General features: G+C 44.8%; 1 protein-coding gene across 1 annotated transcript in view; it reads right to left on the bottom strand.

The window, feature by feature from the left end:
* sptlc3 (serine palmitoyltransferase, long chain base subunit 3) overlaps positions 1 to 13,583 on the bottom strand; it is a 95,625-nt gene that overhangs the window by 26,104 nt on the left and 55,938 nt on the right. Inside the window, exons 5-6 of the mRNA XM_068045650.1 lie at positions 11,953 to 12,077; positions 5,343 to 5,436 (exon numbers count right to left, since the gene is read on the bottom strand). Of these exons, the coding sequence (XP_067901751.1) occupies positions 5,343 to 5,436; positions 11,953 to 12,077 (219 nt within the window). The remainder of the gene's footprint in view (positions 1 to 5,342; positions 5,437 to 11,952; positions 12,078 to 13,583) is intronic.

Consider the following 13,583-nt stretch of genomic DNA (forward strand, 5'->3'; position numbering starts at 1 on the left):
CTACACTAATCCCATATTCCTACCACATCCCCGCCTGTCCCTATATTTCCCCTACCACCTACCTATACTAGGGGCAATTTATAATGGCCAATTAAGCTATCAACCTGCAAGTCTTTGGCATGTGGGAGGAAACTGGAGCACCCGGAGGAAACCCACGCAGACACAGGGAGAACTTGCAAACTCCGCACAGGCAGTACCCAGAATCGAACCCGGGTCGCTGGAGCTGTGAGGCTGCGGTGCTAACCACTGCGCCACTGTGCCGCCCAGGTGTTCAATGACGTATGGTATGGAAGCAAAGGGTTTTTTTTTTTAGATACTCAAACTCCTCCATACATATCAGAAAAATATTCTCCTTTGGCAGCCACAAACTGAGCCTGACCATTAATTGAGAAGAAGTTAATTAAGTAGGAATGGCCAAAAAAAATCAGTACCAACATTATTAATTCATAGCTTAATGTTCAACTACTTATATTTATATTTAATGTAATAAAGTGCCCTACGGTGTTTCACAGGTGCATTGTAATACATAATTTGTGGCCTGGTGTCATACTTTGCTCCTGTGAAGCACCTTGGGATGGTTAATTACACTAAAGGTGCTATGTAAATATAAGTTGTTGTTGTTTTCATATGACACTGAGCCACATTAGGAGGTATTAGGTCAAATGACCAAAAGCTTGGTCAAAGAGGTAGGTTTTAGGGAGTGTCTCAAAAGGAGGAAAGTGAGGCGGAGAGGTTTTGGGAGGGAATTCCAGAGCTTGGGGCCCAGGCAGCTGAATGTGCGGCCGTCAACAGTGACGCAGAATTAGAGGAGCACAGTTATCTCAGAGGGCTGTGGGACTGAGGGGCTAAATGAAGTCACGGGGCAGCATTTGTTACAAGTCCATTTCCAGACATGCCACATGTTAAAAAAACACAATATTTGTGCAGACTGATTCTGCTGAAAATGAGCCTAAATTGGAAGGAGTCAGTCAGTCTGTGGCTATATAATGAGATTATAATCAAATCCTTCAGCAATGTGCTCACAATTGGACTGGTAAACACTGAGGCGTGAACACACCTAGTCATTATAAAATGCAGTGTCGATGCATTGTAAAGCTTTACTCTCCATTATTGATGACTGGGAAACAAAAACTCGGCCTCTCTGACAGTAGAACTTTCATATTCAGCAACAAAATCAGCAAGTATAAACAGGACCAACTTCCAATAAAGAAGAATAATAAAACACAAAAGCTGCAAGACCCCGTACAGCCACATCAGCTAATTGCATTTCCCCGTCTCCCCACCCCTTCAAAGAGAAACGATTTAATTTTGAAACCTCTCGAAATTCTCATTTTGTTCCCCTATTAATTGCCCAGCAAAAATCAGGAGTGAAGTCACCACTCAGTAATGCAGTTACACAACAGGAAAGGCAACAGTCCCCACCAAATCTGGCATTTGGAACTGTACACCAACTTGGGGAAGGTCCAGGAGACTGGCTGAACTCGCACTGCCTCGACTATTAGATTGTGCTCTCCGGCCATTAGTGACTTCTCAGCACAAACTAGCTCCAGATTACAGCCAAAATGGTGTCAGAGGCTTGTGTGCAGACATGCGCAGAGCTACCATTCATTTTCAAGCAGAGTCCAAACAAGGCAATATGCTTTAACTGCCCTTCAGCAACCTTCAACGTTCCCTGACCCGTTCTATTCTTTATGACTGACTGCCTTACTCTGATCGAGGCAGCATCAGGGAGAGGGGGAACTCAACAGACTTGCCAGCTGCTTTGGTGAATTAGTTGCCTGGGCTTCGGAGAAACATTAAAATCAGATGGTTTGACACAGGTCTGCTGCAGCCAACTCCTTTTCCCAAGAGGAAATCTTCAGTTGGCAGAGCCCGTGTTTTAAAACGTGCTGAAACTTCCCAGGTTCTGATCCCATGGTGTGAACTGTCAATGATCCGATATTGAAATGCAAGCTGCTGCTGCTAACTTCTCTTCCAGTCCACAGTCTCCATCAATCTCCACTCGAAGATTACCTTCAGCAACAGTGTATTAACTGTTGGGGCTGACCTGGATTTCAACAGAAACGCGGTTCATATCCAGGGCAAGTTTGCATCCAACTCTTAATACACTGACACCTTTGACTGCTAACCTGGACATTGAGATTTCACTGCAGCCATCATGTTACACATATAATGGATAAAACCTTGCATTTATATAGCACCTTTAACAGAGTAAAAGGTTCCAAGACAAATCACAGCAGCGTTGTCAAACAAAATGTGACACCGAGCCACGTAAGGAGATATTAGGGCAGATGATCAAAAGCTTGGTCAAACAGTAGGTTTTAAGGGGTGCCTTAATGAAGGCGAGAGCAATGCCCTTAGCGCATCCCCAATTTTAATCACTGCACCATTGGCGGCCGTGCCTTCAGCTAGCTGGACCTTAAGCTTTGCACCTCCCTTTGTAAATCACTCTGCCTCTCTCGCCTCCTTTAAATGTACCTCTTTGTCCTAGAGTTTGGTCACCTGTCCCAGTATCTCATGTGGCACGGTGTCAAATTTTGTTTGAGCTTGGGGGTGTTTTACTACGTTAAAGGCACTATATAATTGCAAGTTGTTGTTGCCTAACCTGCTTTCACAGATATAAACCTCAAATTCAGATGTGCTCCTTTGTCTGCTGACTGAGTGATGACGCCCCCAGACACCAGCCGTGTCTGAATTTGACCATCAGACTGCTGTGAAAACCCATTAACAGACCAGTCGCGTTTAAAATCAGTGTCTGTGCACCTACCGGTCACATTAGGAGGGAGCGGCCGAAAAGGTAACAAATGAAAAACCATCATGAACTTGTAGGGTTAAAAAAAAACACACACGAATCAGGCACACAAATTTCCAATCTCAGATTTGTGCAACATTAATCGGGTTATATAGTCATTAATTCTGTCATCCAGTTGAAATAACCCAGGTGGCCTCTACAACAACACAAGCCTCAGCAGCAATGTAGCATCACAAAAAATGTAGGAGTACCCAGTGGGATTGAGATGCTCTTGAACTGCTGACTCATGTTGAAGGCTTAGATGGCAACCTGAAAACAGGTGAATCTACTGGTAAACATTATATCATAGAATAGTACAGTACAGATGGAGACCACTTGGCCCATTGACTCTGAGCCTGCAATCCAGTTAGCCCCACTCCTAGTTTTTTTTTAAAAAAGATGTTAATGCAGTGTTAGCGATGCTGAAACTGAGGGAACTACAGCCTGCCAGCTGTGGTCAGTCTTCATTTTTAAATGTCCATCTGGCTTCAGAGACAGCCTCTACATCGTGGCCCATAACTTTGGTCTTCCAGACGCTGATTGGCAGTCCAAACTTCATGAAGGCCCAGGAGAACTGATAGAGACGTAGAGACTCCACCTTCCATCAACATCCACAACCTCACTCTGGAGGTCGTTGACAGCTTCACATACCTTGGATTAGCAATCACCAGCAATCCGTCCCTTGATGCTGAAATCAGCACCAGGATTGCCAAGGCTGCAGCTGGCATGTTAATGTTGGGAAGACAAGTGTGGACCAACAGCAAAGTAACCAAAAATATAAAGCTCTGCAAGTACTGGGCTTGTGTTCTTAGCACCCTCCTTTGCAGTAATGAAGCACAAACTTATGCCAAGAAAAGCTGCTAAACAGCTTCCACCTCTGCAGCCGCAGATGGATCTTGGGCATCTCCTGGCAGGACAGAGTGCTGAATATAGAAGTACACCAGCGTGCAGGGATCCCCAGTATGTTTACCCTCTTGAATCAGCAGCGACTTTGCAGACTGGGTCATGTGCGCCAAATGGATGATGGCCACATCCTCAAAGACGAGCTTGGCATAAGGCCAACAGGGTCACCCACATCTGCGATACAAGGATGTCTGCAAGCAAGACCTCAAGCTGACTGGGATCAGTGTCGATGCATGGGAAGTCCTTGTTGCTGCTGACCGGAATTCCTGGTGAATGGCAGTCAGGAAGAGCATGGAAAAAGCAGAGGGCACAAGAAACAACCAGATGGTGGAAAAAGAGCCTGGCGGAAGGAAGAGACGTCCGTCAACCTTGGGACCGTTATTCACCGGTGCCAGTTGCGGAAGGGATTGGCACTCCCGAGTTGGCCTCTACAGCCACAACAGACGATGTTCAATTCAGAAGTGACATACACCCCGGGCGCAGTCCATCAGAGAGCAGCTCCACCTTGAGGCACCCTCGCTGTCTCCTACATGCTTCAACAGCGCTCACCTCACCTGGTGGCTTTCCACTCTTCGGGCCCTCTGATTGGGCCACCTGCCCCTTGAACCTGCCCGCCGCCTTTAACTGGATGACGACCGCGGAGGTGGCCTCTTAATTGGCTGTCTCAGGGAAGATCGCACAGGTGGGTGGAACACAGTCACCATCGGGGCGGGGCCCAGGCATTGTCACAACGCCAGAGAATCTTCAAAGACCGGAATATTCTGCCCGAAATCTCTGTTATTGAGGATTTGCACAAGAAGAATGGCTTTCTGGACAACGCAGCTGTAGGCATCCAGCAGATTCCACCAGCCACTGCTTTCAGTATAAGAGGGGAGAAGACCCAAAAAGAAAAAAAACCCAGACATGAAAGCAGAGCCCAATTCTGGGCACCGCATACTTTAGGAAGGATTGCAAGGCCTCGGAGAGGCTGCAGAAGAGATTTACTAGAATGGTACCTCAGTTAGATGGAGAGACTGGAGAAGCTGGGTTGTTCTCCTTAGAGAAGGTTAAGCAGAGATTTGATAGAGGTGTTCAAAATTGTGAAGGATTTTGACAGAGTAAATAGATGTTTCCAGTAGCGGAAGGGTCAGTAGCCAGAGGACACAGATTTAAGGTGATTGGCAAAAGAACCAGAGGCGATATGGGGAAACATTCTTTTACGCAGTGAGTTGTTGTGATCTGGAACGTAATGCCTGAACGGGCGGTGGAAGTAGATTCAGTTGTAACTTTCAAAAGGGAATTGGATAAAAGTCAATGGGGAAAAAATTACAGGGCTATGAGGAAAGAGCTGGGGAATGGCATTAATTGGATAGCTCTACCAAAGAGCTAGCACAGGCACGATGGGCGGAATTCTGTGATTTTATGAAAGCCATAAATCTAAATTGGGGGCAGGTGACATTGAACAATATTTAAAAGTTACTTGACCGTTACACTGGTGTTTTAAGAGTAACTAATTGCTTAAACTATAATTTCTTCTCATGCCCATTACCCAATGTTAACCAACTCCCTACAAACCAAACCAGCTCGTCAATTCAGATTCCACCAAAAAAAAATGCAGACTTCCTCAGATTTTCCCGGTGCAAAAGGCTGAAGGAAAGTTATTACTCACTGTTGTGCTTAAATACTCGGATGGCGGATCCTGACAAGCGCGCGCCCAGAATCAGCGAAGTGTGGTTCAGCTCATCACTCAGAATGAGGCAGCCCTGCACAGGAAAGACATTGAGAAGATCGAACATCCGGAAAGCTTTCACTTGACTAACTGCTTCACTTCAGTGTGACGAGCAATTTTAAAAAGATGCACAGATTTCGGATTTGGGAAAAGTGATCTGCTTCCCCCAGGCCTTTTCATTGTTTGTTAAGTAGAATTAGTAATGCATGCCCAAATCCTTTGAACATTCATGAGTGACATTCCCTACCGAATTGATTTTCATAAGTTAAATAAACTTAATCCTCCTGGCTTCTTCAGCATACAAGCTGTGAAATGTTGTAAACTTTGATCCTTCAGGGATTCTTCAGGATATGGAGACTAATGTGTTGCCTTTGAGGGCTAATTTTAATGCAGGTCAGGCTGATGGGATGGTCTTCATTGGGTAAACATTGGCAACCTCATACTGAGAGACCATGAAAACAGCCAATGCGGGTACAGATTGAATTGGGGGCCGCTTTGTGGTGTCACTAGGAAGGGGATGAATGCTGTCGCAAACTAATTTCTCATAGAACGTTCAATATCTAGCAAAAGATATTATATTCCATCAGTCTGAGTCAAAGGAAAGGCAGATTCCACAGCAGAGAACACGGTGTGTGATTCCCCATTCAGTAGGGGATGTTCTCCTGAGGGGGAACATTATGCAGAGCACAGGGAGCTATCATTCTGCGACCAGTCTGTTCTATGTCTGTCCCTTGAGCGTTCGGTGTGTGCAACGTGTACCCAAAATAGAAAAACTTCTTGCCTTCCTCATGCCTGTCATGTATCAAAAGTTGGCATGTTAGAGCAGATACAAACCGGAGACCAAGCATAGGATGGTAGGGACTTTAACGTTTCCTGTGATACACAGTTATACGTTCCCTAGTTAGCAGAGAATGTTTCCAGGGAACCTGTTGTTTTCTGTGTGTCAATGTGTCCCAAGAGATGGGACTATTTTAGAAAGGAACGAAGCAGCAATTAAAATGCGTTCCACTCTCTTCATCAGAGGCCAGTTGGATTATCTGTACATCACCAACACGATGCCGTTTCAGGGGGGCAAGGATGGGTTTTGACGTGAACTGTATCATCGCATTGCAGAAAAACACCACAAAGAGATCCCTTTCAATTAAAAATAACCGTTGGTGCACAAAGAGAGAATCAGATTCAGATGGAATAGACAATGGTGTACATTTCGTCAATCCTACATCTTTTGCCATTTTCAATTATACTAATTTCTCTGCTGTGCTGCTTTTCTTTCTGTACAGCTCTCACGGTTCATGCTCTTTTCTGTATCCTAAGCCACTCGATACAAAATTTCCTGACACCACACCCACTCAAACCCAGGGGCGTTAAAATGCCTGCAGTGGGCTTAAATCCAATCGCATCACAGAGGTTTGTGAATTTTAGAGTTCAATAAATCTGGTTATTGGTGAAATGGAACCAGGATGGAAAATGATCAAATTGCATGAAAAACCCATCTGGTTCTCCAATGTCCTTCAGGCAAGGGAATCTGCCCTCCTTACCTGGTCTGGCCTACACGTGACATGGGATTTTACACATGGGCAACTGTGTATCCTTCTTGCCTGACTACAGACGCATCTGTGATCTCAGAGATTCAGTTACTCCTTTCCCACCCATACGTTGGCCAGCTGGTATAGACAGCATCTTCAATGTCAGTGCAACTGGTACATTGTACTAGTGAACAATCAGTGCTAATACAAAAATAGGGGAAAGTTGGGGAATACTGGGTATGTATGGAGTATAAACAGCAGCATCGACTGGTTGGGCTGAATGGCCTGTTTCTGTGTATTATATATATATATACACACACACATAGAGTCATAGAGAAATACAGCACTGAAACAGGCCCACCAAGTCTGTGCCGACTGTCAGCTACCCATTTATACTAATCCTACGTTAATCCCATATTCCCGACCAAATCCCCAACTTCCCTCAATTCTCCTACCACCTACCTACACGAGGGGCAATTTACAATGGCCAATTTACCTATCAACCTGCAAGTCTTTGGCTGTGGGAGGAAACCGGAGCACCCGGCGGAAACCCACGCGGTCACAGGGAGGACTTGCAAACTCCGCACAGGCAGTACCCAGAACCGAACCCGGGTCCCTGGAGCTGTGAGGCTGCGGTGCTAACCACTGCGCCACCCCTTACGTATTACATATTCTATGTAATTCTATGAAACAGATAAACTGATTTTCCTTTTCCAGCTAATTATCCATCCCTCCAAGAGAAATAATGTGTTAAGTGCTGAAGTGCACTATAAGAGAAAGGCAATGTGTCAGGTAGAATCTTGGTGTCCAACAAACACTCTCCACATCACAGAATCGTTACAGCACAGAGGAGGCCATCTGGCCCATCGTGTCTGTACCGGCTCTCTGAATGAGCATATCACCTAGTACCACTCCCCTGCCTTCTCCCCATATAACTATCTAAGCCTCGATTGAATCTGCCTCCACCACAATCTCAGGCAGCGCATTCCAGATCCTACCCACTAGCTGCATGAAAAAGTTTTTCCTCATGTCACTTTTGCTCGTTTTACCAATTATTTTAAATCTGTGCCCTCTCGTTCTCGATCCTTTCATGAGTGGGAACAGTTTCTCTGTCTACTCTGTCCAGACCTGTGTCAGTGGAAGGAGCAATGGTACTCAGGAGAGACAGCAAGGCAGCAGACATGGGGTTCAGAGTCCATGGGGCTTTATAAGTTCCACGCATCAGGCACATCTCGAGAGCAAGAGACATACGAACATACAAATTAGGAGTAGGAGTAGGCCACTCGGCCCCTCGAGCCTGCTCTGCCATTCAATAAGATCATGGCTGATCTGATTGTAACCTCAATTCCACATTCCCTTCTGCCTCCAATAACCTTTCACCCCCTTACTTATCCAGAATCTATCTACCTCTGTCTTAAAAATATTCAAAGACTCTGCTTCCACCGCCTTTTGGGGAACAGAATTCCAAAGACTCACGACCCCGAGAGAAAACATTTCTCCTCATCTGTCTTAAATGGGCGACCCCTTATTTTTAAACAGTGACCCCTAGTTCTAGATTCTCCCACAAGGGGAAACATCCTTTCCACATCCACCCTGTCAAGACCCCTCAGAATCTTATATGTTTCAATCAAATTGCCTCTTACTCTTCTAAATTCCAGTGGATACAAGCCTAGCCTGTCCAACCTTTCCTCATAAGACAACCCTCCCATTCTAGGTATTAAACTAGTAAACATTCTCTGAACTGTTTCCAACGCGTTTACATCCTTCTTTAAATAAGACATCTTTGGTGCATCTCCTCATACGTCACTCCCTCTATAGTAAGAGCATCCTTCCTCAGATAAGGAGACCAAAACTGCACACAATATTCCAGGCGTGGCCTCACCAAGGCCCTGTACAATTGCAGCAAGACATCCCTGCTCCTGTTCTCGAATCCTCTTGCTATGAAGGCCAACATACTATTTGCCTATTTTACCGCCTGTTGGACCTGCATGCTTACCTTCAGCGACTGGTGTACGAGAACATCCAGGTTTCGCTGCATATTCCCCTCTCTCAGTTTATAGTCATCCAGATAATAATTTGCCTTCCTGTTTTTGCTACCAAAGTGGATAACCTCACATTTATCCACATTATACTGCATCTGCCATGCATTAGCCCACTCCCTCAACTTGCCCAAATCACCCTGAAGTCTCTCTGCATCCTCCTCACAACTCACCCTCCCACCCAGTTTTGTGTCATCAGCAAATTTGGAGATATTACAATTAGTTCCCTCATCTAAATCATTAAAATATATTGTGAATAGTTGGGGTCCTAGCACCTATCCCTGCAGTACCCCACTAGTCACTGTCTGCCATTGGGAAAAAGATCCATTTATCCCTACTCTTTGTTTCCTGTCTGCCAACCAATTTTCTATCCATCGCAATACACTACCCCCAATCCCATGCGCTTTAATTTTACACACTAATCCCTTATGTGAGATTTTGTCGAAAGCCTTCTGAAAGTCCAAATAAACCACATCCACTGGCTCCATCTCATCAACTCTACTAGTTACATCCTCGAAGAATTCTAGTGGATTTGTCAAGCATGATTTCCCTTTTGTAAATCCATACTGACTTTGTCCGATTCTACCACTGTTCTCCAAGTGCTCTGCTATAAAATCTTTGGCAATAAACTCTAGAATTTTCCCCACCACCGACGTCAGGCTGACTGGTCTATAATTCCCTGTTTTCTCTCTACCTCCCTTTTTAAATACTGGGGTTACATTAGCTACCCTCCAATCTGTAGGAACTGTTCTAGAGTCTATAGAATCTTGGAAGATGACCACCAATGCATCCACTATTTCTAGGGCATCTTCCTTAAGTACTCTGGGATGCATACCATCAGGCCCTGGGGTTTTATTGGCCTTCAATCCCATCAATTTCCCCAACACCATTTCTCTACTACTACTGATTTCCTTCAGTTCCTCTCTCTCACTAAGCCCTGTGTTCCCCAACATTTCTGGTATGATATTTGTGTCCTCCTTTGTGAAGGCAGAACCAAAATATGCATTTAGTTGGTCAGCCATTTCTTTGTTCCCCATAATAAATTCCCCCATAATAAATTCTGACTGTAAGGGACCTACATTTGTCTTCACCAATCTTTTTCTCTTCACATACCTATAGAAACTTTTACAGTCAGTTTTTATGTTCCCCACAAGCTTACTCTCGTACTCTATTTTCCCCTTCTTAATCAATCCCTTGGTCCTCCTTCGCTGAATTTTAAACTGCTCCCAATCCTCAGGTCTGTTGTTTTTTCTGGCAAATTTATATGCCTCTTCCTTGGATCTAATGCTATCTCTAATTTCCCTTGTAAGCCATGGTTTGGCTACCTTTCCCGTTTTACTTTTGCGCCAGACAGGGATAAACAGTTGCTGCAGTTCAGCCATGTGCTCTTTAAATGTTTGCCATTGCCTATCCACCGTTATTCCTTTAAGTAACATTTCCCAATCTGTCATAGCCAACTCGCACGTCATACCTTTGTAGTTTCCTTTACTAAGATTCAGGACCCTAGTCTCAGAATCAACTACGTCACTCTCCATCTTGATGAAGAATTCCATCATATTATGGTCGCTCATCCCCAAGGGGTCTCGCACCACTAGATTGTCAATTATTCCTCTCATTACACAATACCCAGTCTAGGATGGTCTGTTCTCTAGTTGGTTCCTCAACGTATAGGTCCAGAAAACCATCCCGTATACACTCCAAGAATTCCTCCGCTATGGTATTGTGACTAATTTGATTTGCCCAATCGATATGCAGATTAATATCACCCTTTATCGCATGCGTCTCTAATTTCTTGATTAATGCCATTCCCAACATCACCACTATAGTTTGGTGGTCTATATACAACCCCCACTAACGTTTTTTGCCTTTTAGTGTTTCTCAACTCTACCCATACAGGTTCCACATCGTCAGAGCTAATATCTTTCCTCACTATTGCGTTAATTTCCTCTTTAACCAGCAATGCAACCCCACCACCTTTTGCTTTTCATCTGTCCTTCCTAAATACTGAATATCCCTGGATGTTCATTTCCCATCCCTGGTCACCCCGCAGCCATGTCTCCGTAATCCCGACTATATCATACCCGTTTAATCTATTTGCGCAATTAATTTATCCACTTTATTGCGAATGCTCTGTGCGTTAAGGCACAAAGCCTTGAGGCTTGTCTTTTTAACATTACTTGTCCCCTTCCCACTATTTTTCACTGTGGCCCTGTTTGATTCTGGCCCTTGATTTCTCTGCCTATCACTTTTCTTATTCCCGTTACTGTCTTTTGTTCCTGTCCTTGATCCCCCCCCCCTCCTCTGACTCCTTGCAAAGGTTCCCATCCCCCTGCCATTTTAGTTTAAACCCTCCCCAACCACTCTAGCAAATACTCCCCTTAGGACATCAGTCCCAGTTCTGCCCAGGTGTAACCCGTCCAGTTTGTACTGGTCCCACCTCCCCCAGAACCGGTCCCAATGTCCCAGGAATCTAAAACCCTCCCCCTCACACCATCTCTTCAGCCACGTATTCATCCGATATATCCTGCTATAGGGTTGGAAGAGTACTCTCCAGCTCTGACTTTAGTGTCCTGGTTTATTAGACAGACCTGACTCATTATTTAACCCATAAACCGGCCCCTATTGAACTTTACTGTGCATCTGTAATTATTTTGAAGTTGGGTTATGTGATTCTCCTTCACTCTCTGGGATATTAAAAAAAAACACTGTGGAGTTCATGACGACAGATTACTCTCATTTCCCCCCATTCCTCATGATTGCTTTTACTGGCAGGGCCTAGAAACGGGCTGCGGCCTCTCTGGGATGGACGTGCACCACAAAGTAGCCGGGGTTCAGGGCTAAAGGGTGGGAGAAAGTATTTTTACAACATCTCACTTTATTTTGCGTGCGTGCGAGCGCAGAGGGTTTGCATTAGATAACAGAGAGATTTGCAGAGAAATTCAATGGAGGCGGGTTTGATGCAGCAGATAACAGGCAGAAACTCACCTTGCCAACCAGCGCTGGGATATTCATAGAGTTGGTAGCAAAGCCCATCCCGAATGTCATTGCTGCCTCTACTCCCAAAAACTGGGCAACCAAATCTTCCAGCTGAATGTGCTTGTCAAGGTTACCTGCAAAATAAAACATAGGGAGCCGATTAAATATATAGTTTTTAAGACATACCAGAGCACATTTGCTCACGTTAGCTACATAATGCAGCTGTGCTAAGCACTTCTGCAGCGTGAGGCTTATATCCAAGATTTTATAATCTGTCTCTACTAATGGAATGGGTACATGCACCCAGTACGTGGGAATTTATAGACAAAGGTTTCCTGGCAATGCCCTATGACCTTTGAGGGGGGGAACAGGATGGAGGAAACACAAGTTTATCCCTCAATCAACAGTCCGAAACCAGCTTGCCAGGTCATTGTCAAATTGCTGCTTGTGGGAGCTTGCTGTGTGCAAATTAGGTCATCCTGTTTCCCATGTTACACTTCACAAAGCACTTCATTGGCTGTAAAGCCCTGTGGGTGATCCCAAGGTGGTGAAAGGCTCTATATAAATGCAAGTCTCTCTTCCTTTTTAAGGTCAATCTCCCAGTCTCATTTTCACTCCTTTAAGACGCTCGTTAGAACCTCTCTCGTTGACAGAGCTTTTGGTTAAGCTTCAGATCAGGCATGATCTCATTGAATGGTGGAACAAGCTGGAGGGGCTGAATGGCCTCCACTTGTTCCTACATTCACCAGTCATCAAACACAGGGTTGGTTGCTGGGCTGCTCCTTCAATTGTCTGCAATCTCATGCTTGCACTTTCTCTGCCCCTCTTCTTTGCTCATTACCTCTTAGTTCCCTTCCCTGTTCAACCTTTGCAAAGACCACAAATAGGGCTGAGTGGGATTCTGAGACTTTCCAAAGGCTTTGAGAATTTTTTTTCTCACCCTGATGTGACATATCTCATGTGGCTCGGTGTCTATTTTTGTTTGCTAATCGCTCCTGTGAAGCTCCTTGGGAAGTTAAAGGTGCTATATAAATGAAAATTGTTGTTGTTCCTCCACTATGCTGAACTTCAACCTCATCAAGTAATCATATTGCACATTTCAGCCTAGAAAGTGAGACCCAGGTTTTCTGAAACAGCTGCAGTTCCACTGGGAACAAACGGAACTCTGCTATTTGCACTCAACATTCCCACGAAAGCCCATTAGCATAACTATGCACACCTCCAGGTGCTAATTTGAACCTGTACAGGGAGCACACTTAACATTGAGAATCAAGAATTGCATGCAAATGAAATTTAAAGGGGTGTGGACAATTAAAAAGGACCCACATATGGGTGAGGAAAAAAAATTCTCAAAGCCTTTAGTTTAGTTTAGAGATACAGCACTGAATTGGAAAGTCTCAGAATCCATCTCAATCCTAATTGTGGTCTTCGCAAAGGTTGATGTAGAGAAACAGGCTGGCGGACTGAACCATTAAAAGCACAGTATGAGGGTCAAATCAGAGTCTGATCCGATTGAGCAATGCCAGGAAATAAGCATCAGTTTGTGTGTCAGACTGTGTGTATAAGTTAGAGAGAGAGAGAGAGAGAGAGAGCGCAAGAGGAGGGCAGAGAGAGAGAGAGAGAGGAGGGCAGAGAGAGAA

Source organism: Heterodontus francisci, chromosome 13 (assembly GCF_036365525.1).
Source record: "Heterodontus francisci isolate sHetFra1 chromosome 13, sHetFra1.hap1, whole genome shotgun sequence".
NCBI classification, from domain to species: Eukaryota; Metazoa; Chordata; class Chondrichthyes; order Heterodontiformes; family Heterodontidae; genus Heterodontus; species Heterodontus francisci.